Here is a 25,183-nt window from a genome sequence, read left to right on the forward strand (position 1 = left end):
AACAAAGTACTGAAATATTTTTCCATTTTAAATAACTTTCAAGAAAGAGTTACAGAGACTAGGAAGTTCACTATAATAGCTGGGGCCTACCAGGTATTCCATTTTCAAGCAAAACTTGAAAATATTTTACATTCAATTATTTACCAAATTTTGTGAGAATTCCCACTGAAACATATACTTGAGTACAGTACCTCTATTTTCACATTCAGAACTAACATACATTTTGGGTTTTTTTTGGTACTGGGGATCGAACTCGGGTCCTTGCGCTTGCGCAGCAGATGGCAAAACCACTGAGCTAAATCCCCGGCCCATACATTTGAAATTATTCTAAACTAAACTGCTTTATAAACAAGATGTCCTCGGTCCGGAATTGAGCTCAGTGGTTCTGCCACCTGCCTCGCAAGTGCAAGGACCCGAGTTCGATCTCTGGAACCAAAAAAAAAAAAACCCCAAAAAACCAAGATGTCCTTTTTTCTTTCTATATTCTACTCAACTAGTTCTCTGGAATAACAAATTTTCTAAAGTCACTTTCTGAAGCAGACATTTTGAAGATATAGGCAAAGGACTAATGAGATTGATGTTAAATTAATTGTTGCAAAACTAGTATGAAATAAATTAGGAAAAAGCCTTTTGTTCCCATAGCTACCTTTACTTTTCCCTTGAATTTATTTTACCTTTAGCTCTGCAATATAAGAATGCTATGGGTTCGGTGAAATGATTTTAAGATTCACAATGGCATGTGTAGGATCAAATTTTGTCTTGAGTTAGTAATTATTTCTTAAGCAGCAATGAGCATAGACATGTCTATGTCTATGCTACACATCTTATGTTTGCCTAACTGCTAAAAATTGATTTGGGAGGCACACCCAGGTTAAAAACCCCAGCTTTGTCTATTACTAGATTTCAACCTGGGACAAACTAGTACCTAGCTTCTCTTTTGTTTCCTCATCTGTAAAGTAGGAATAGCAATTATAATGTTCATCTGGTTGCTGTGATTAAAAGCAGCAATGCAGGTGTATCCTAGCATTTAGTATGTTCCTTCTCATAACTTTCTACAAGAAGTGTTTTTAAATTATACATTTAGAAAAAGTTTTTAGGATTTATATATGTCATTTTAGTCTAATTATAATTCAAATCAAGTTATTTCAGTTACTTAATTCTGGCATATAATTAGGATTTTTGTTAAGGGAACTATTAACAGATTGCCTATTATGATGCTTTTAAGGTCCTTACTATCTAGTGAAATAAAGTTTAATATCTGTTAACTGAATGTCCTTTTACTCAAAGGACCTAAATTCTTTTTGACATGCAAAATTTTCTTTAGTTGAATATCAGCTTTGATACATTATCGGATGAATACACTTAGCAATTTATTTGAGTCATTAGTCACTTAAAGTGATTTTGCTTGCTTGTATAATACAGATTCTAAAAATTGGATATAAAATATAATCTAAGATTTATTAAAATAATATGCACTTTCTACCTTTCCTACTCTTTCAACAGTCTAATAAAACAACTGAATAAACTGTTTTAAACATGTTTGCATGAAATGGGAAAATATACAGAGTTCTTTTACTCTAGTATATTAATTTTAAAAATAATTTTATTATTAAATGTTAAAATGTTGGAAAACTTACAATCATCTGGCCCAAATACTCAGAACATAAGGTAACTCCTATACTGACAGGAAGAGTTAGACCTCAAATGGTCACTTATCCTCAATGCTGCAAGTTGGAGATGAAATATATTTTGATTTGAAGTTGTCCCAGAAATGTTTGAAAACAGTACCTTGAAATCTATTTGAAAGACACGTAAAGAGAACTAAGTGAAAATTTACTGGGAAGGATACAATAATTTGTTACACAGATAAAAGATAATAGCTGTATGAGAAAAAGGATATGCCAAGAGACTAAAACATATGTTAAGGGTCTGATTCAAGAGAAGGGCCAGTAAAGCATAAAAGGTAGAAACCCTGGGCACTAGTAAGATAAGGTTAATTCTATGAATTAAGAACTGTGTTCAACAATGCAGCTGAATAAATGGGAAGTACGGTAACATCTAACTAATAAGGTCATGGCAGATGGCAAATAACAAGACTTTTATATACAAAAACGTCATAAATATTTTGGACAGAAAATTGAGAAATATAGTTTGTGTTTAGCTAAATGATGAAGACAGGAATATAAATGAAAAAGTACTGTTCAGAAAATAATCTAAATCAGGAAATTGAGGATTTGTGTTTTCCTCTTAATTTTTATCTTTCAGAAAATTCTTAGAAATCAATGTCTAATAAGTACTCAGAATCTGAAAATAAGATCACTCTGCAAATTGATAGATAATAATCTGTTTAGAAAAAAATTCCCTTTTTGTCAAAAAGTGCTTTATTGAAAAAATACAAAGGTTGCTATTTTAGAGAAGATTATTAGTAATGAAAGAAGCAAAGGAAACCTTAAAATACAGTATAATTTCAAGGGCATGTTATCACTAAAAGGTATGCTCTATTAAAATATAAATAATAAATGCTGTTCACATGTCAAAGATCATGTGAAAAGCTGGCAAAAGGAGAAATTGTGAAAACAGGAGAGCAAAGAAATAGTTTTGCAAAGAAAGATGGTAAATCTCAGTTTGCTCAAAAAGGTAAGTTTGGCAGCAGCCTTACTCCCACAGGGATGCTTGAGCCAGCGGGATGATTTCTCTACACAGTGTTTTAGGTCATGGGAAGAGGAATCATTTTCAGGTAAACTTGCCAGGCTTTGCTTGGGAACAAAATACAAGATACTACAGGTTGAAGACTATGAATTACTTTTAAAGTTATAAACAGGAAATGTAATTTTATTTGAGTCAAAAATGACCTTTTTAGAGATGAAGGTTATGACACTATATTGTCTTAACCATAAACTTACTTAAAAATTTCATGTAAGTTTAGCTCTACGCGTTTTGATAAAAATGTATTTTTAAAATAAATGAATACGGAACATAAACATACATAGAAAAATAAAATAAAATGGAAAAAACATTTTGATTTCCCGTACTTTGTTCTATGCTCTCTTATGAACTTTCAACCAGAACCAAACATATTTATTAAAATGCCCGGAAGGAAATTTTTAAGATTTGGAAGGTTAAAAGAAATGGCATTCCATTTCTTTGGTTTCGGCAGTTCCTTCTTCAGAGCCCTTTGAGACAATGTTTCTGCACTCTCCATAAGGAGAAAGAAAGCAGATATCGGGTAGCTGCTTTCTCCTGTGCAAAATTCACTGTCACAGAATTGACCTATAAAAAGTATAGGAGATGGTGGAGAAAAATGTTTAAATTATGGAAGAATAGGAGAGAAAAATGATTATAATATGGAAGAATCTGTGCCCTGTTAGGAAGAGAGTTTACAAGAAAGCTTATGTGTGATCCATAGACTATTGCACATTCAAACAAAATACAAGAGAAAAGAAATGTCCAACAGGTAATAGGTTTGAAAACAAACTAGCTTGTGCCCAGAAATAAAACATGGATACCAGACACCACTGCAGAAAAAACCTGTACTTAATTTGCTTCTGTTTTAATGACCTTTAGAAAATGGTCCAAACTGATTATCAGCAATACATTGTTTTTGCCTTTTTTCTTAAAAAAATATTTTGAGACCACTTTTGATACACACACACACACACACACACAGACACACACACACACGTATAATTCTGTGGTCATAACAGACAAATACAACTTTAGCGAGATTAGACAAAAAGTGCAAAACTTAAAAACATTAAAAAATATGGAAGCATAAGCTAAATTTTTCTGCATAGCTGAAATCTAAAGCAAGTCCTTGTTGCAGGTATGGGAGGGGGTACTGACAGGAAGATAAAGCAGTTTTTAAAAAATGTCTTCTGCATGTTTAAATGATGCAAAAAATAATTTTACTCCATAAGCTTGAAAACATTTCACAGACAATTCATTCCTATATCTTTAGACACCATGGTTGTGGCAGTGCCTCCTTCTGCAAGGTAAACAGCGGTGCTAGATTTGGAAGGAACTGCTCGGTCACTGCTATTGTTATTGACCTCACAGTCCAGTGGTTCAGTGGAGATGACCCAAGTAGAGGGGCGCCACCGCTTGAGAGAATAGGGAGTTTTCACACGTTTCTTGATCTTTTCACCTGATCCTGACTTGCCATCCTGTGTTGACTCACCTACCAAAAATAAAAGTACAGAAAAATGAATTACATATAAAAAAATATTAAAAAGTAAAAACTTAGGGTTGAATTCCAAGAACAGGGGAACCAATATGTGTGGAAGGGACTGATGGACATTTCTGAAGGTCATGATGCCAGACAATATTATTCTAGGCAAAGCTTAATCACTGACAGTATTTTGAAGATTCCTTAAGCCAAATATTTTTTATACTATAGGGCAAGGAAGAAAATATAGAAAAGACACAAGTAAAAACAAATCTTTTGGTTTTTGACAGATATCCCAACTTGGTAAAAAATACACTTAATCACCCCATTAATGTGCAAAATGCATCAAATTTTAAAGGCATTCAGCATATAATATTTTTCCAAAGAATGGCAGAAATATTAGGGAACAAATTTTTCAATAATTCCCTCTTCCTATACTGAACAAGATGTTTTACTGAAAGAGAGCCATACAATAGGGGTGGTTTATAATATGAGCCACTTAAGCAAATGCCTAGATTTTACCAATAATTTTCAAGACCCACATCCTTCCATCAGTCCATTGTGTGTTCTGTGACAATCATAAAATATGACCGTTAATTTAAAAAAATCCATTTTGTACCATAATGACTGTTACAGATTTTGGAAAACTCTTCCTGTCTTTTGTTGTCATTCCTTCAGGGCAAGAAGCCAAGCATCGACTTGTTTAAACTGCCTTAGGGCCCATAATACAATAGCATAAGTATATGAGAGATTCAATATATAATTTTTGAAAAAGATGACACCAAAAACCAGAGCAACTTTATAGTTTCCTTATTGTGACTTCTCTGAACTTTGAAGACTTAATGTTAAAATCTAATTGTAGATATAATAGACATTAATATGCATAATAAAATGTTTCAAAAGTTATAGTGCCATAATATTACTTGGAGCTCTGATATATTCTTGATGACAAAAATTATTATTTTTTTCATAATAGTCTAATTACTTTTTTTTTGGTACCAGGGATCGAACTCTGGTCCCTGCACTTGAGCAGTAGGCAGCGAAACCACTGAGCTAAATCCCTGGCCCATCTAATTACTTTTGAGACCTAAACAAATGGCGTAATCATTTCCAAAGTGGTAAAGGTAAACAACCAACAGTTGAAACACAATTTGATTCTACATAGTTTTTTTTTTTTTTTTTTTGAGACAGGGTCTCACTTTGTAGCCTAGGCTGGCCTCAAACTCGAGGTGATCCTCCTGCCTCAGCCTCCCAAGTGCTGGGATTACAGGCATGTGCCACCATGCCCAGCTTCCATGTAGTTATTTAAGTAGTCCCCAAGGAGATGTAGGAGTAATTCCACTTACCCTGTACACTGTAGCCATCCAGGACATTTGTGGCTGAAAGATCCAGAGAATTGGGCCTCTGTGCTCTTCTGGGCTTTGATGGCCCAGGATCTGCTACTGTGCTTGAAATACTCTGTGTAATAACATCTTGTTCGGAACCTGGATTGCTATTGTTGTTATTAGAATTAGTTCGGCCACTTTCTAGTGGCCGCTCCCTCCTGTCCATGAGATGATCCAGAACACCTTCATCATGGCCAGCTTGCTGTTCTCGTCTCAGTAAAGGTTCATGCTCGTCAGGACTGGAATTAATATTTAGCCGTGTGTCCTCACCAATAAACTGATTCTGCAGCATTTCTTGGGCCCTGTGTGCCACTATATTGGCTGTCTGGCCAGATGGTACCACCCCATTTGCATACTGGGTGGCAGCATGGGAGTTGACATTGTGGTTTCTACCTGCCATACCATTCATGGTGACTGTCACCATGTGAGGTTCTGCTGCATTGATTGTATTCATCTTGGCAACTCCAGTTTCTACTTGTTTCAAGTTTGATTTGTGCTTACTGCCAAATTTTAGTCGGGGCTCCTTTGTTGAACTTTTGGTGTTCAAAGGCAAACTAGTAGGTCTCTTAGGAAGGTTCTGTTGCTTAGGGAGAGGATAGATCTGAGTGGGCGGAACATCAGGAATTAAACACCCTTGGCCATTTGTAGCCTGTGTGAAGTCCTGCTGTCCCGTCACTTCCACTGCAAGCTTTATGAGTGGGAAAAGCAAGCTGGAACTGGTGCTGCTCAGTGGATCTGGCCCACTGAACTGTTTAAGAGAATGCTCCATGAGGTTCTCATCAGAGCTTTCTTTGAGGTTCTTATCAACTTCTTTTGGGTCTAGCTTATTGGTCTCCAAGTCTTCTTCTGTCAGCTGCAAGCACACAGGAGTTGGACCAATTGACTGTGCAACATTTGTGGCATGGAGATTTGTTTCATCTGGGTATGGCAACTCAGATATAGTGGTCATGCCAGTACTTGGAGTGAGGCCAGTCGTGTTTGTGGTGGTTGTGTTGGTGGACAGGCTGGTGACACTTGTTTCAGGGCTGGGGATTCGAGCTTGTGCTTGCTGTCGTTCATAATTAATTGAATTTCGGTTCTTTTCCCCTATAGTCAAAGGTGTGCTGGACATTGAATGCTCAGAGGAAATATTCTTCACAATGCTATCAGTGTGATGGATGGAGTCTTCAATGTATGAGGAAGAGGAATAATCTGGGTAAGGCCCAATTTTTGGCACACGCCTATTATGTGACAGGTTGCTTAAAGAAAGAAAAAAGTGACATTGAGAATATGCATTTAGGACAAATTGTCTCTGCAAGTTTAATGTCTCTGATTTCACAGTTTTACTCCTAACTTTTATTATTATTATTATTATCATTATTATTATTATTTCGGGGATTGAACACAGGACCTTGCACTTGCGAGGCAGGTGGCGGCACCACTGTGCTAAATCCCTGGGCCTCTAACTTACATTATTTTTGAAGTTACTTAAAAACTCTAATAAAATAGTCATGAATTAATAACTTGCTAAATTCTAATTTTACTTGAATCAAGCCTACTGAAAACCTATGTAAATCTAGATATGATTTTTAGAGATACTCATTCTGATTTAGAAGAGTTAATCTGAAAAGCCCCCATATAATTTTATAACATCACAAATATACTTTTATGAACTGTACACTTGTACAACCAGATGCTATGTTTATGAGAGGGGGAGCCATGTTTATGTTTCTGTTGTACTCCCATAATCCTAGATCCACAGTGTCTACTCAACAAATAGAATCTAAATTAAGTTCCAATAGCTACATGGTAAAAAGAACATAAGATTTTAGATTGTTCTAATGTACCTCCATTAAAAGGCAAGGTAGTGGTTCTGCTGCCTGCCTCGCAAGTGCAAGGACCTGAGTTCGATCCCTGGTACCAAAAAAAAAGGCAAGGTAGCTGCATGTTGTGGCATATGCCCATATAAGCCTAGCTACTCAAGATACTGAGGGAGGAGGACTGTCAGTTTGAGTCCAGCTTGGATAATTTAGTGACACCCTGTCTCAAAATAAAAAAATTTTAAAAAGGCCCAGGCATGGAGCTCAGTGGCAGAATGCTTGCCTACATACAGCTTGTGTGTAGTCCTCCATAAAAAGACAGGGTCTAGAAGTATATTTTTCAGGGGTTGTCTGAGGAATATCAGTGAAAGTTCCAGAACCTAGGACAGTGATGGCAAACCTTTTAGAGCTTTCAATGATATAAACAGCCTGCTGTGGCACGCATATCATATGGTTAGCCACCAATGGCCTAAGAGCAAAATGTGACACTGAGATAAAAGATCAAAGATTCAGAACTGCTCTTTGGTTATCAAGGGTTCTTCACAGTCATGATTACTCTTGAAAGTTCTTGTAATATGTCTATAATTATTTAAAATCTCATCAAAGTAAAAACCAGCAGTGGTTTTAACTAACACTCAAGGTAAAAACATTGAGAACATTAACTACATGGGTAACAGGACAGAAGTAGCAGCTGAGGAAGAGGTGCTATAAAGGAAGACTGATAAAGTTATAAGGAGAGTATCAGGAAGGCAAGGAAGAAAAGGCAGTTATCTAGCCATGAGAAAAGGAAGCTAAGGAGGTATGGAGGTTAAAAGTCAATAAAATAGGGCCGGGGATTTAGCTCAGTGGTTCTGCTGCCTGCCTCGCAAGCGCAAGGTCCTGAGTTTGATCCCTGGTACCAAAAAAACCCCAAAAAGGTCAATAAAATAAAAACTAGAGTGAGAATGACTACAGAATGAACTATGATTGATTGGAAGCTATTAAGAGATACTGGAGATGAAAAGAAGCATGGCAGCTAGGGATGTAGCTCAGTGGCACCACAACTGCCTTGAAAGTGAAAGGTGGTCCTGAGTTCAATCCCTGGTACTGGAAAAAAGAAAAAGAAAAGCATGGCTGAGAGCAGGGCTAGATAACACATTAAGTGTTTCTGGTACTTTTTTTTTTTTGGTTCCGAGGATCGGACTTGGGTCCTTGTGTTTGTGAGGCAGGCAGAGGAACCACTGAGCTAAATCCCCAGCCCTGTTTCCTGTACTATTAAAAAAAAGTTCAGGGGCTGGGGATTTAGTTCAGTGGCATGGGTGCCTGCCTAATAACTATGAGGTACTGAGTTTGATCCCCGGTACCAAAAAAAAAAAAAGCCCAAAACTATGAGCATTCCCCAAAACAGTTCAGAACCATTTAAAAAAATATACAGGCCGGGGATTTAGCTCAGTGGTTTTGCTGCCTGCTGTGCAAGCGCAAGGACTCGAGTTTGATCCCTGGTACAAGGAAAAAAAAAAAAAAAAAAAAAATATATATATATATATATATATATATATATAAAAATAGACTGCTTAATCAAAAATATAAAGTAAAAGCTTTAGTTGACTTTTAAGAGCGATATAAATAGCATACTGGACAACATGGAAAATTCAGAATGAGGAGAGATGGAACCAAAAAGCTGTCCGCAAGTATTTGTAAAGTGAAAAAATTTACTAAGTGTAATAAAATATAGTGAATGTTTAAATTTTAAAAAATGTGTTATGGCAAAAGACACACTGCTATTAATCCCCCTCAAAGTACTCTCCCTTACTGCAGACAGAGTCATCCCATCATTCTTGCCATTTTCTGAAGTAGTTCTGGAAGTCCTCTTTCATGAGGGTCTTTAGTTACCCTGTTGTAGTTGCCATAGTGTCCTGAATCAATTCAAAATGTTTACCTTTCATGGTCATTTTGACTTTGGGGAAAGTGTCGCAAAGTGCCAGATCGAGTGAATAGGTGAATGAGGACATATTTTTACAAGCCTGCCTTTCCCTTGGATGGCACTTGGCAGCACCATTTACTGTATTGTTCATCATATCTCATAAAGATACTCATGAAAGGATTTCCAGAACGGCTTCAGAAAATGGCAAGAATGATGAGATAAGTGTGTCTGAAGTGAAGGAGGGTATTTTGAGAGGCATGAAAGGCTGGGTTTTTGTTTGTTTTTTGTTTTTGGTACTGGGGATCGAACTCAGGACCTTGAGCTTGCAAAGCAGGTGTGCTGCCACTGAGCTAATAAATCCCTGGCCCCAATGTGTTTTTTAATGTAATAACTTTTTTAAATTTAAATGTTCATTAGATATTTTGAACATGACTCCTATATTAAGAAAGGCTAGGGCCGGGGATTTAGCTCAGTGGTTTCACTGCCTGCTGCGCAAGCGCAAGGACCCGAGTTTGATCCCTGGTACCAAAAAACAAACAAACGAAAAAAGAAAGGCTAGTCTCACTTTCTTGACTTGTTCATGTATAAGGTTTAAGAGTTTATATCTGAAGGTAATTCAATCTATTATAAGTAGTACAAACAGTCATCACAAATTGCTCTGAGGGAAAAGAATAGAAAATGGCAAAGAAACTTGTTTAATATATTTTTATGTCAGTTTTCTCTGGTGACCCTTTCCTGGATTCTGTGAAATTTCTAAAGATATATTTGATAAAATGACACATGTGTTGAAAGGCTTTTTGAACATGGAATAAAAATACAGATGACCCAGTCTAAAAGTTCCAAGTCATAGGAATTTTTTTTGGTACTGGGGATCGAACTCCGGTCCTTGCGCTTATGCAGCAGGCAGTGAAACCAATAAGCTAAATCCCTGGCCCAGAATTTTTTAAAAAATCTTTTTTTTTCCAGAACCAAAAATCATAGTTCTCGGGGCCGGGGATTTAGCTCAGTGGTTCCAGGGCCTGCCTTGCAAGCGCCAGGTCCCGAGTTCCATCCCCAGTACCAAAAAGAAAAACCAAAAAACTTTAGGTTTCTAAAATCACAGTTCTGAGCAAAGAAAGTGTTTTATAAAACAATTTTCATGGTAGAATGAAAGATATATTTGATAAGAAATACCTTTAGGTAAAAAGTCTGGAAACTTTAGTGTCCAGTGAAACAGTGATAAGATACATAAGTAAGTTCATAGTTCCCTTTACATTTTTTTTTTTTGGTACTGGGGATCAAACTCAGGACCCTGCACTTTTGAGGCAGGCACAGTACCACTGAGCTAACAGTTCCATTTACATTTACTTAGAAAAAAAGGCAGAAGAGGAAGAAAACAACAAAGAGTATATTAGATAATATATGTGGAAGTCTAATAAATTTTTTGGAACTATGAAAATATTTTACCATTATTATTGCAGGAAGTTGAAACAATAGAATTGACTAATCCTTTACTGCTAGACACAAAAAATGGATTCCATCTTGGAAGTCATACCAAATAGGTAATTTCAGTGAAAGAACAGTAATATTGAAAGAAAAGTGGTGAGTTTATATCATATAAATGAATCATTATACTATTAGGTTGGTTTAATAATATTTCTTTCCTATTCTTTGCTTGGTCTCAGTTTCCAAAAGTAGTTGATGGATGCCAAACCCTTCAGGGTCTTACCGCTCATTCTGCATAGCAGTAGACATTGGATTGACTGTTGGGCTCACAGATTTGTTTCTTTCCCATATCATCATGAGTTCAGCCATCCTCTCCTCAGCACACTGTGCTGTAAGCCTCGCCTCTGCATCTTGGTCCCAACAATCTTCAATTGTCTCCTTGAGTGACCTCATTGCCTGTAACACAAAATACATGTCAAACAGTGTGCTTTAAAAACATTTATTGAGCTTTTCAGTTTATGTGCTAAAAGAAAAATCAGGTTTCTAAAAAACTAGTATTTTAAAAAGCTATAATAAAATATTTTAAAGTTGAGAGATTATAAAGGTGTTTCCCAAAAAGTAAATTTTTGACAGATTATCAAAAGCTGAGGAACAAGTAAGCAAGCAAGCTTTCAGCTCAGCAGTAGCAGAAGTGAAGGAACTGCAGTATAGACAATATCACAAATATTTAAGATAATCTGGATAAACATTAAGGAAAGGTCACCACACAGAACCACTCTACAAAGATTTGGACAATATTTTCTGTTTTATTAAGAATTAGTGAATTTGCTGGGCATAGTGGCACATGCCTATAATCCCAGCACTCTGAAGGCTGAGGCAGGAGGTTAGCCTGGGCTACACGGTGACTTCAAGGCCAGCCTGAACTACATAGTGAGACCCTGTCTCAAAAAACCAGACAAAACAAAACCAAACCAGTGGATTTGAAGATAGGGAAAATAATCCAGTCTCAGGAAGAAACCAAAAGAATGAGGAAAAAGTACCAGAGCCTAGAAGACTTGTAAGATACTATTAACCATACCAATGGTGTGGTATAATAATGGAAGGGGAGTCAGCCTGGGGATTTTGATGAATTTAAAAACTATAAAAATTAAAAGGGGCTAGTTTTAAAATTTTTCCTTTGTTTTTAAAAATTAAGTTTATTGGTACAATTTAGATATACATAATGATCACATTCACCATAGGGAATTTGTACCTATACATGATATACCTTGATTTTTCTTTTTTTCCCATTCCCTTCCCCTCCCCTCCCTTTAACTTCTCTTCCCCTCCTTATTTACAAAGCTTTATTTCCATTTTATCCTTTTTTTCTCATTTCTTTTTTTTTTGTACCAGGGATCAAACTCAAGACCTTATGCTTGTGAGGCAGGTGCAGTGCCACTGAGCTAAATCCCAAGCTCTTCTCATTTTTTTCTTTTTCCTTCCTTCTCTCTCTCCCCACTCCATAGTTCTTCCCTTTTCCTTTTGAACAATTTCTTCCTATTTCACAATACCTATTACACATTTTGGTCCTTTTTAATACTTTGTTTCTCACACCAGACAGACAATGAGGTATTTAAACACATGTGTCTGATTTGTTTCACTTAAGAGTGTAGTATCAAGGTATATTCATTTACCTAGGAATTTCTCAAGTTTATCTTTCTTTATGGATAAGTAATACTCCACTGTATACAAAGAACTATACCTTTTTATCCATTCATTGGTTGATGGGCATTTGGGTTGTTTCCAAGATTTAGCTATTACAAACTGTGCTGCTATAAACAGGTGTGCGCATATATCACTGTATGATGCTTTTAATTCTTTTGGGAAGATATCTAGAAGGTAAACAGCTGGGTCAAATGAGACCTCTACTCCTAGTTTTTTACTGTTTTGTTTTTGGTACCAGGGATCGAACTCAGGACCTTGCACTGCAAGGCAGGCACAGTGCCACTGAGTTAAATCCTTGGCCCTCTATTCCTAGGTTTTTGAGGAATCTCCATACTGATTTCCGAGTGGCCAAACCAATCTACACTCCCACCAACAGTGGAGAACAGTTCCCTTTTCCCCACAGCCCCGCTAGCATTTGTTGTTGATTTCTTTTTTTTGGTACCAGGGATTGAACTCAGGTCCTTGCGGGAGGCAGGCAGCAGAAACACTGAGCTAGATCCCCAGCCCTTGTTGTTGATTTCTTGATAACAGCCATTCTTTCTGGAGTGAGATGGAATCTCAGCACTGTTTTAATTTGCATCTCTCTCATGACCAGTGATGTTGAACATTTTTTCATATATTTATTTGCTGTTTGTACTTCTTCATCTCAGAAGTGTGTATTCATCTCAGGTACCCATTTTTGGATTGGATCTTTAAATCTATAGGGGGGGCGGTGCGGATCCTCCCTTTTTTCAATTCTTTTTTTTTTTTTTTGGTACCGGGGGTTGAACTTGGGTCCTTGCGCTTGCGCAGCAGGCAGCGAAACCACTGAGCTAAATTCCTGGTCCTTTTTTTCAATTCTTTATATGTTCTAGACATTAGTCCTTTGTCTGAGGAACAACTGACTAAAATTTTTTCCCCACTCTGTGGATTGTCTTCACATTCTGTTGGTGATTTCTTTTGCTGTGCAAAAGCTTTTTAATGAGATGAAATCCCAGTTGTTGATTCTTTGTAGTATTTCCCATGTGATTGTGGTTTGGTTCATGTAGGGTTTGCCTACATTTATATCTTCAAGAGTTCTACCAAGTCTCTCCTCCAGAAGATTTAGTGTTTGTTTTAATATTTAGATCTTTGATCCATTTTAATTTTAGTGTAGTGCATGCTGACAGACATGGGTCTAATTTTAGACTTTGGCATGTAGAAAGCCAGTTTATCCAGCAACATTTATTAAAGAGGTGTTCTTCTAGTGAACGTGTTTGGTCCTTTTGCCAAAGATAGGTGGCCAGTATACAAAAGACATGATGTATAAAAGAATAAAATTGATAAATGAGATTCCATCAAAATTTAGAACTTTAAATGACATCATTAAAATGAAAAGTAGTCCTTAAACAGACCATATTTACAATGCATATAACCTATGACCAGAATATACAAAGAATTCTTAGAGCTCATTAATTGACAACCCAATTAAAAAGTAGACATAAGATGATAAATAGCCAGTATAGCACAAGGAAAGGTGTGCAACTCTAGAATCAGAAAAATACAAATCAGTACAATAATAAGACTGAATTATATACTCATTAGGGAGATGAAGTTAAAAGTTTTAAAAGCCTTGTCATGACTTTTTCTTTCTGTTGGATTCTCCCCCTTTGCGTTTAATTTGTCATGCCCAATGGATTCATTCTGCTGGGTTTCCTGGGGTTGTGATCCTCACTGTCTTTTCCTAGGGTATTGTCTAAAATTTTTTGGAGTGCCGGTTTGGTATTCATGAAGTTCCTGAGGTGCTCTCTTTATCATGAAAGTATCTTATTTCTCCATCCATTTTGAAAGATAGTTTTGCAGGGTACATCAATCTGGGTTGGAGGCTGTTTTCCTTTAGGGCTTGAAATATATCATATAGGTAGGTTTTCAAGCTAGGAATATACTTTCTTTAATAAGTGCTATTCAAATTTTGTTTCCTCCAGAGTTAGTTTCATTAATTTGTCTTCCAAGGTACTTCTTAGAAGTTGTCAAATTTATTTCAAAACAGATTTTTGAAATATGCCTTTTATATCCTTTTAAATTCTGTAAAATTTGTGGTAATATCTCCTAGATCTTGATATTGTAATTTAAAAAATGTATAATTGATATTGTGTAACAGGAAGAAAAGGTCTAAAGGTGCAGTGGAAGTGGGAGGGGTAGGGGAAAGGAAAAAAGGGAAAAGAGGAAGGGTAGAGGGGGTGAAGGGAGGGCAAGGGAGGGGAAAAAAAAAAGAACTAAGATATTTATGTAAAGGTACAAGATCCCAATGATGAATATAACTGTATTTTATACCTAAAATGTACCAATAAACTTAATGGGGAAAAAAAAACAGAAAAAAAAGATAGGTGGCCAGTGCCTCACAAGCATAAGGACCCGAGTTCAATCCCTGGTACCAAAAACAAAACAAAAACAAAAAAACGATAAGTGGCCAAGTGTGTTTGGGGTCATTTCTGTAACCTCTAGTCTGTTCCACTGATCCTCAGGTCTGTTTTTTTTTTTTTTTTTGGTACCTGGGATTGAACTAGGGACCTTGTGCTTGCGAGGCAGGCAGCAGAACCACTGAGCTAAATCCCTGGCCCTATGCTGTTTTTATTACAGGAGCTCTGTAGTATTAATTTCAAGTCAGGGATTCTGATGCCCCCTGGCTTGTCTGTTGCCCAGAACTGTTTCAATCAATTTAAAAATAGGCAAAAGTGTTGAATAGACATGTCACCAAAGAAAAGACAAGAATGGCATATATATATATAGCATGTGAAAAGATGCTTCATATTATTAGTCATTAAGGAAATGCAAATTAAAACAACTATGAAATTATTACTACACACCTATTAGAATGTCTAAAATGAAAAAGACTGGCCATTGCCAAGTGTTGCTGAAGATGTGGAGGAACTGGTACTCTCATGCGCTGCTGGTGGGAATGTAAAATGGTACAACCTTTTCCAAAACCATCTGACATTTTCTTACAAATTTGCTCATGTGCATAACAGTATGAGTTTCAAAATACTTATATTGAAAGACACCAGATAAAAACACTACACCTAGAGGCCAGGGATTTAGCTCAGTGGTTTTGCTTCCTGCTGCGCAAGAACAAGGACCTGAGTTCAATCCCTGGTACCAAAAAACAAAACAAAACAAAACACTACACCTATATAATTCCATGTGTATATAAACTAATCCGTAGTTTTACAATACCAATGATTACCTAGGAATTAGGAATAAAGAAAGGTGAGAGGGAGGGTTTATGAGGAGGCACAAGAAAACTTTTGGGTATACCTGAGTTGTTCACAATCATAACTGGTGGTGATTTTTATGTACATATGTCAAAATTTAAATTGTATACCTTAATATGTGTAGTTTATAAATTACTACTCTTTGTCTCATCAGTGTCTACTTTGAGAACCTGTACTCCAATAAAATGGAAAACACAGAAGAAATGGACAGATTTCTAGATACATATGAATTACAAAAGCTGAATGAAGAAGATATAAAAATTCTAAACACCCCAATTTCAATCAGTGAAATTGAAAATGTAATTAAAAATTTATCAACAAAGAAAAGCCCAGGTCCTGATGGCTTCACTACTGAATTCTACAAGAAATTTAGGGAAGAGCTAATGCCACTACTTCTCAAACTCTTTAATGTAATTGAAAGGAAGCAATACTTCCAAATTCATTCCTGGAAGCAAGCATTACTTTGATTCCCAAAGCAGAGAAAGACCCAACCAAAAAAGAGAACTACAGATCAATTTCCCTAAATGAACATAGATGCAAAAATCCTCAATAAGATACTGGCAAACAGAATACAGAGGATTATTAAGAAGATCATACAACCTGACCAAGTGGGATTCATCCCAGGGATGCAAGGATGGTTCAACATAGGTAAATCAAAAAATATAATGCAGTATATTAACAGACTGAGGACAAAAACCATAGGATCATCTCAAAAGACACAGAAAAAGCATTCCACAAAATCCAACACCCATTCATGATAAAACCCTACAGAAAATTGGAATAGATGGTCTTTATCTCAATCTGATAAAGGCTATCTATGAAAAACCAACAGGCAACATCATACTACATGGTCAAAAACTGAAAGCTTTCACACTAAAATCAAGAGCAAGACAAGGATGTCCATTATCATCACTCCTGTTCAATATAGTTCTGGAAACATTAGCCACAGCAATTAGACAAGAGAAAGAAATAAAAGGAATAAAGATAGGAAAGGAAGAAGTTAAACTGTCATTATTTCTGACGACATGATACTCTACATAGAGGACCCAAAAAACTCTGTAAAAAATATTCTAGATCTAAATGACAGATTCAGTAGAGTAGCTGAATACAAGGTCAACACTCAAAAATCAATAGCCTTCTTGTACACAAATAACAGACTGAGAGAGAAATTAGGAAAACAATTCCTTTTATAATAGCATCCAAAAAAATGAAATATCTAGGAATCAATCTAATGAAGGAAGCAAAAGACTTCTACATTGAGAACTACAGCACTCTGAAAAAAGAGATCAAAGAGGATATAAGAAAATGGAAAGATGTCCCTTGCTCCTGGGTAGGAAGAACCAATATAGTGAAAATGGCCATACTTCCAAAACTGCTATACAGATTCAATGCAATCTCGATTGAAACCCCAACAGTATATTTCACAGAACTAGAGAAAACAATCCAAAAATTCTTTTGGAACCAGAAGAGACTTAGAATAGCAAAAGCAATTCTAGGCAACAGAGACATGGCAAAGGGTATCACAATTCCTGACTTGAAACTATACTACAAAGCCACTGTGATATAAACAGCATGGTACTGGCAAAGAAACAGACCCAAGGAACAGCGGAATACATTAGAAGATGCAGAAACAACTCCAGACATGCTCAGCTACCTCATCTTTGAAAAAGGAGCCAACCATTCTCACTGGAGGAAAGATAGCCTCTTTAATAAATGGTGTTGGCAAAACTGGATTTCAACCTGCCAAAGACTAAAACTAGACCCCTATCTTTCACATGCACTGAACTAAAATCTAAGTGGATTAAAGACCTAAGTATTAAAACAGAAACACTAAACTTGCTGGAAGATAGGTAGAACTCTTGAAGACACTGGAAAAGACTTTATGAACAAATCCTCAATAGCATGGGAACTAGCACAAAGAATCAAGAATTGGGATCTCATCTTATTAAAAAGCTTCTGCACTGCAAGAGAAGCCACTAACAGAGCTAAGAGACAACCTACAATGTGGGAAAAAATTTTTACCAGCTGTTCCTCACACAAAGGTCTACTATCTAGAATATATAAAGAACTAAAAAAAAAAAAAAAAAAAAATCAGACGCCCCAAATATAAAGACCCAGTTCAAAAATGGGCATCTGAAATGAACAGACATTTCTCAGACAAAGAAGTACAAATAACAAATAAGCATATGAAAAAATGTTCAACATCACTGGTCACTTGAGAGATGCAGAAGAAAACAACATTGAGATTCCACCTCACCCCAGAAAGAATGGCTGCTATCAAGAAATCAACCAATAACAAATGCTAGTGGGGTGTGAGGAGAAAGGAACCCTTCTCCATTGTTGGTAGGAGTGCAGACTGGTTCAACCACCGTGGCAATCATTATGTAGATACCTCAAAAAACTAGGATTAGAGGTCCCATTTGACCCAACTATTCCTCTGATGGTTATCTACCGTAAAGAATTATACCACAGTGATATATGTGCACCCGTGTTTATAGTGGCAGTTTGTAATAGCTAAAACTTGGAAACAGCCCAAGTGCCCATCAACTGGAGACTGGATAAAGAAGATGTGGGGTTTTTTATAAAATGGGAGTACTACTCAGCCATAAAGAAAGAGTAACTAGAGACATTTATAGCTAAATGGATGCACATTGAGGACACACTCTTAAGTGAAATAAATAGGACACACATGTGTAAATACTGAATAGTTTCTCTGGTGTGAAAAACTAGAAGTGCAAATAAGGATCAAAATGTATAACTGATAATGTGAAACAGGAAGAAAATGTCTAAAGGAGTAGGGGAAATGGGAGGAGTAGGGGAAAAGAAAAATATGAGAAAAGGAAAAAATGGATACAAAGTCTTTGTAAATAGGGAAGGGTGGAGGGAGTAAAGGGAGGGCAGGGGAATGGGGAAAAAATAAGAACCAAGATACATCATGTAAAGGTACAAGATCCCAATGATGACTGTAACTGTATTGTATACCTAAAATGTACCAATAAACTTAATAGAAAAAAACAAAAGGAATAAGTCATTCACAAACCCAGTATTCTGAGACAACTGTGGTTGACACTTTCATATATTTCCCTTAGACTATTTTCTATATTCTCATTTTTATCAAAAGACTACTTTTTCGCTTTTATCTACTAATCCATGTTTGGGTCTCTGGAAGTTTATAAAATTATAACTTCTTTCCACATTCTTTAATATTCCTAAGTTTCTGAATTTTGTTTTAGTAAAACTGTGTTTTTTAATTGCAAAGGAACTATGAAAGCAAAAAATGCTTTCCTGGACTGGGGATTTAGCTCAGTGGTTCTGCCACCTGCCTCACAAGTTCAAGGACCCGAGTTCGATCCCCGGTACCAAAAAAAAAAAGCCTTCCTTAGACAAAGCTGCATTTCTCTCTTTTTATACTACATACTCTGTACCTAACTCTAGTACTAGATTGTCACTGCAGAGAGGCAGTTTATTGACTGTAGCACATAATATCTAAATAGATATGCTGGAAGTGAACAAAGTATTAAAAATACCTTAGCAATCTAGTCAAAATTGGAAGTAAAGAGTTTTTAGATAAATATCCATGTGATGCATATCCCATAATGGTAGGACTCCCAAGAGATACTTTAAGAGAACAGATCTTATTTGCTCTGTGGAATAAAGCAATTTAAGTAAGATGAAGTTGCATTTCACTAGAATAAAATTTCACAAAGATTTTTTTTTTAGGGACATTCTACTATGAAGGCTGGCATTGCTGATGAATCCTGGTAAAGTACTGATGCTCTCAGGGACCTCTTAAAGATCTGTCCCAGTTCTTGTAGCAGGGACTACAGCTTGGAGGAAATTTTGAGCATATGTACTTAACAACAGGCTCTTAACAGCCACATACTTAAAGATTTCAATCTCATTTGAAAAAGAGGCCAAACTTGAAGGTAACCTAACAAAGATGCCCAATGAAGACAACAAGGTACAATCTAAATCTGTACAGACAACAGCAAATAAGATCACAAAAACAGACAAAAATAATGGAATAAGACTGGCTCACATGACAATTCTCATTAGTAAGACTGGAGACTAGAAGACAATGGAGTAGTGGTTTCAAAGCTGTAAAGACTGTGATTCTGAAACCAATGCTCTGCTGGGGATGTAGCTCAGCAGCGCCAGGCCTGCCTGGCAAGCACAACGTCCTGAGTTCGATCCCTGGTACTGGGTGGGGGAGGAAAAAAACCTAGCAACATCTCAACAAAACAATTTATTACTCATGTGTAAAGGCAAGGTGGATACATTTTTGAACATCCAAAGATTCATAGCATTTCCCAACTAACACATATACTGACACATTACTTGAAGAAGAACTTCGTCAAAGAAAAAACAATTTACAAGAAAGAGAATGACATGAGATTTTTAAAAATATTGCTTCTGAGTAGAATTTAGAAAGAATAAAGATGACAAGAGATCAAAGAGAATCCATTGAATGGTGTTTTTTTTTGTGGGTGTGTGTGTGCTGACGATTAAAACCAGGACCTCATGCACACTAGGCAAGTGCTCCACTACTGAGCTACATCCGCAGCCTTTTATTTTTGAGCAGAATCTGCCTAAGTTGCTAAGGCTGGCCTTGAACTTGAGATCTTTTTGCCTTGACTTCCTGAGGATTACAGGTATGTGATTTTTGAAACACTCTCCCTAAAGGGCTAGGAGTAGATGATGTTTGAAACATTCTTCCCAAAGGGGTAGGGATAGGATTGAATTTATTTCCTATAAATCCAATCATAATTTTTTTGTACAGTAAATGCTAACATAATCACAATTCTGCAAAATCATTTTTATTTCACTTGAATTTTTATTTATTTTAGTGTGATGAGAAAGGGATTTTTATCAGCATTGACTAATACACAAGATATGAAAATTAAGATGCCAAAAAGTAACTAAATGAAGATTCCTTTTGAACAGCAGAACATTTCAGAAATTTGTTGGACTGGGAGCCAAGAGACTGGTGCCAGTATTGACGAGCTATACATTCTTGACTAATTCACTTATTCTCCTCTATTACTCAGCTGCTTCATCTCTAATTGAAGGGATGGCTTATTCATCTGTGCCATGAGAGACCTCCCCAAACTCATGGATCTGTGTTATCATTTAGTTGGAATCATATAGTATCTTCAGATTGGCTTTTTCACCTAGTAATATGTCTATCAATTTTTCTTTGTCCTTTCATGGCTTGGTAGCTAGTTTCTTTTTAGTGCTGAATGATATTCCTTTGATGTATGTACCATGAGTTTATCCATTTACCCACTGAAGTACATCTTTGCTTCCAAGTTTTGGCAATTATGAATAAGTCTGCTACAAACATGTGCATGCAGATTTTTTATATGAACATATTCATCTTCTTTGGGTAAATACCAGGTAGCCTATGTTGGATGGTATATTGAGTGTTTTGTTTTATAAGGCCAAACCACCTTCCAGTGGACTGTACAACTTTGAATTTCCACCAGCAATAAATAAGAGTTCTTGTCACTCTGCATCCTCATATCAGGCTTTGGTCCTGTCCATTTTCTAGATTGTGACCATTCTAGTAGATGTGTAGCAGTATCTCAGTGTTGATTTAATTTGAAATTTCTTCATGATGTACGATGTAGAATGTCTTTTCATATCCTTATTTGCCATCTATATATCTTCTCTGGTGAAAAATCCATTAAGGTCTAAATCCCCGGCCCTTGAGTTAATTTTTTTGAGGAGTGTAAGGTCTGTGTTTGAAGTTATATATTTGCACAGGGATGTCCAGTTATTCCTACATCATTTTTGGAATCTTTTCTCCTTTGACTTGGCTCAAAGATCAGTTAACTACATTATGTCCATCTGATTCTGGGCTCTCAATTCGGTTCCACTGGTCTATTTGTCTGTTTTTTACTCAATACCAAACTGTCTCTATTACTGAAGCTTCATAGCAAGTCTTGACACAGTAAATCCTTCAACTTTGTTCTTATCCTTGAATACTGTGTTGGCTGTTCTGGGTCTTTGACTTTTCATATAAACTTTAGAATCAGTTTGTTGGTATCCATAAAATAACTTGCTGAGATTTTGATTGAGATTGCATTTAACTCATAGACCAATATGGGAAGAAGTAACATTTTAACAATAGTTTTCCTATCCATGAATATGGACTATTTCTCCATTTATTTAGTTCATGCTTGATTTCCTTCATTAGTTTCATAGTTTTCCATAGATAGATATAGTTGTCCTTATATATATTTTACTAGATATATATGTAAATATTTTATTTTATGGGGTGCTAATATAAATGATACTGAGTTTTTAAATATCCAATTACACTTGTTCATTGTTGGTTTATAGGAAAATGGTTGACTTTGTATAGTAACCTCATACCCTCATACTTGCTATATTCATTACTTCCAGGAGTTTTTTCTTGCTTCTTTTGGATTTTTCTACAAATCATCTAGCATGCATGAGGCATTGATGCCACCTCCAGCACAGCCACAAGAAGATCATTTAAAATTTTAGATTACAGGCTGGGTGTGGTGGCACACGCCCATAATCCTAACACTTGGGAGGCGGAGGCAAGAGGATTGCTGTGAGTTCAAGGCCAGCCTAAACTACAGAGACACTCCCTCTCCTAAAAAATTTGAGTACAAATATAAATCATCTAATAATAGGTGAAAGAGTATAAAACTAAGAGAGTAAACGAGAATAAGAGACAAGAATAGGTGTACTATTTGAGGTTAAAACAGAAATCTTTACAAGAGGGGGAAGAAACCTCAGAAGGTTGCAAAAGGAGTTATAGGGGAAGGCAGTTTTTTCCATTTCCTTTTCTATGATCTCCTATTGAATTTTGTTTACCATGTATAAGCATAACTTTGATTCTTTTAAAAGAGAAATGCAGGGTATTCTCATCAATAAAGTATACCATGTAGCAGACACTTCTGCCCAGTATTAACAGGCTGTAGTGGCACAAGCTTCTTGCTCCTCCATAATTTGGCTGTGTTACACTGGAAGTAGCAGAGCTTGGCTGAGTTCACTCCCAGTCAAGGTCAACTGACTCCAACTAAATTCTCCCATTCTGAATTAACCATTTGTTTTCTTCAGCAAAGATATCCTTTGTGCCCTCATTCTAGTCCTGCCTGCTTGATACTTGTTATCAGCAGGTGTCCCAAGGCCTGCTCAGTTTCCCCTCTTCCCACACTTGCAATGAATAAACACTGGATGTCCTGGGAGTCCTTTGCCTTTGCTACCCAGAGTAGCTTAGATCAGCCCAAGACTCAGTTTCTCTCAAGTCTCTGTGTGCTTCTTTTAATTCTCACTTTCCTATCTCTTGGATGTTGTTCTGGCTTGCAGGAGACCAGGACCACTGCAGGGGTCTCTGGCAACGTCCCATTACCCCTTCCCTGTAGTACAATAATTATTTATATATATTATACAATAGAATATGGACCAAAAGGAAGGAATGAGATCCATGTATAAGTATTAACATTAAAAATTATCTATGGGGCCAGGAATTTAGCTCAGTGGTTCTGCTGCCTGCTTTGCAAGGGCAAGGACCCGAGTTGGATCTCTGGTACCAAAAAAAAAAAATTATCTATTAGTTAAAAAAATAAATTTCAGAAGTGACAGTGGATAATTAGAAGATCCTATTCATATAAAACAATCTTGTGAATATATGTGAGTATATAAATGTTTGTAAGTTGTTTTTAGTGGTGTAACATTTTCCTCAAATGCCATGAATCTTTTCATTCTAAGGACTGAATCCAGCTGGGGCCTTCAAATTGAGGTACCTCCTCAGTCCTTTTTTTATTTTTATTTTTTTTGGTACCGAGGATTGAACTTAAGACCTTGCGCTTGCGAGGCAGGTGGTGGAACCACTGAGCTAAATTCCGGGCTCTCCTCAGTCCTTTTTTAACATTTTGAGACAGGATCTTACTAAGTCACTAAGTTGAGCAGGCTGAGTGAAAACTTGAGATCTCCCTGCCTTAGTCTCTTGAGTAGCTGGGGTTATACACATGTATCATGCCTGGCTGTGAACTACATTTTTAGTAAGCAGAATTTATAAGATGTACTCAGGTTTCTTTTAGATCTAACCTAAATTTTTATTAGCCACTGAATCTGTAAGCCTGCATTAGTTAACATTTTTGGTATTATTAAAAAGAATATTTCAAGATCAAATTTCAATAATGTTTAAAATTCTGACATGTCAATTATTCCAGCTGTTACCCAATCTGGAGAACTTCAGACACATCATTAGTTTCCCTAAATAGTATTTTATATTTGGAAAAAACTGAAACTGAGCTAAAAAGGAAATTATTTTGTATTAAAAACTTTGATGCCATTCCTGCATCTCCAGCACAAGGTCCTGAGTTAGATCCCCAGTACGGGGTGTTGTGCGTGCGTGCGTGCATGCGCGTGTGTGTGTAGGATTGAAAACATGAAACATCATCAAAATTAAGTAAGTTAGATTTTTGGCATTAGGCAACCCTAAATACTATTAACACTATTAACAGTCTGTTTTTGCTTCAAATAACATTAAAATATATGCAATCAGAAGTTCTCTTCTTAATAATGTAGTTTTTTCTTACCAGGCTATTTTCTTTCCAGGCTTCTGGGAACTTGGGTCTCTGTTTTTCCCTAGACACAAGAACCTGCATATCCTCAAAAGTGGGATGGTTTCCAACTTCTGTCTGAAAAGCCATCTGGTATTCTGGAACAGATTCACCTGTGTATTTGCAGAAAAGAATAGCAGAATTTCCCATGATAAATGATGGAACAAGTATTTCTGACATGAAGTAAGCAAAGAAATTATGCACATTAAACACTTTTGGGACATTCAGAAATCCTAAAGCAGTGATGGCAAACCTTTTAGAGCATTCAATGATACAAACAGCCTGCAGTGGCAGGTGTACCACAGGTTCTCTACCACTGTCCTAAAGAGATCCTGTTGTAGGTTTAATGTACTATTAATACTTTTCTTAGAATTGTCTCAAATATTTGTTGGTAAATCAAATGGTAGCTTCAATAATGGACAGATATTTTATGTATTCCTGTTGCTGGGAATTAAACCCAAGGCCTTACACATACTATGCACATACTCTTCCACTGAGTTATACACATTCAAAAATGTAAAGACATTTAAAAATGTTTCCTACTACTACTACCAGTACTACTAAATTTAGGGGGGGAAAAGATTATCTCTATAAGATGTACTTAATGTTTTAAAAATACACCTGAACTCTGATCCCATCTGAGAATAGAGAGTAGTAAAGATAAAGAAAAATTCCCAGATTTAGTATAAGAAATCTATTTATAGAATAAAATATGTGGGTGGATTGAAGAGCCATCATGTCTTACTAGGTTATTGGCTCTATTATAGTACAACCAGATTGTATTAAATGTCACAGTAATTTTTATGATAACGGTCACAAGATAAGACAATTCATTATGCTAATTTTAAGAAATTCTTGGGCTGGGGATTTAGCTCAGTGGTTTTGATGCCTGCTACACAAGCGCAAGGACCCGAATTCGATCCCCGGTACCAAAAAAAAAAAGAAAAAAAAGAAATTCTTAAGCAGTAT

General features: G+C 36.3%; 1 protein-coding gene across 2 annotated transcripts in view; it reads right to left on the bottom strand.

Annotated features, from left to right (window-relative positions):
* Window positions 1–3,754: 3,754 nt before the first annotated feature.
* Bmpr2 (bone morphogenetic protein receptor type 2) overlaps window positions 3,755–25,183 on the bottom strand; it is a 212,612-nt gene continuing 191,183 nt past the window's right edge. For both annotated transcript variants that reach the window (XM_087206265.1, XM_087206264.1), the window contains exons 10-13: window positions 24,191–24,327; window positions 10,961–11,133; window positions 5,512–6,788; window positions 3,755–4,177 (exon numbers count right to left, since the gene is read on the bottom strand). In XM_087206265.1, coding sequence (XP_087062391.1) covers window positions 3,930–4,177; window positions 5,512–6,788; window positions 10,961–11,133; window positions 24,191–24,327 — 1,835 coding nt within the window. In that variant the 3' untranslated portion in view covers window positions 3,755–3,929. The remainder of the gene's footprint in view (window positions 4,178–5,511; window positions 6,789–10,960; window positions 11,134–24,190; window positions 24,328–25,183) is intronic.

This window comes from Heterocephalus glaber, unplaced genomic scaffold (assembly GCF_053883595.1).
Source record: "Heterocephalus glaber isolate CG9 unplaced genomic scaffold, H.glaber_assembly_v1.0 deba00000621, whole genome shotgun sequence".
Lineage (NCBI taxonomy): Eukaryota > Metazoa > Chordata > Mammalia > Rodentia > Bathyergidae > Heterocephalus > Heterocephalus glaber.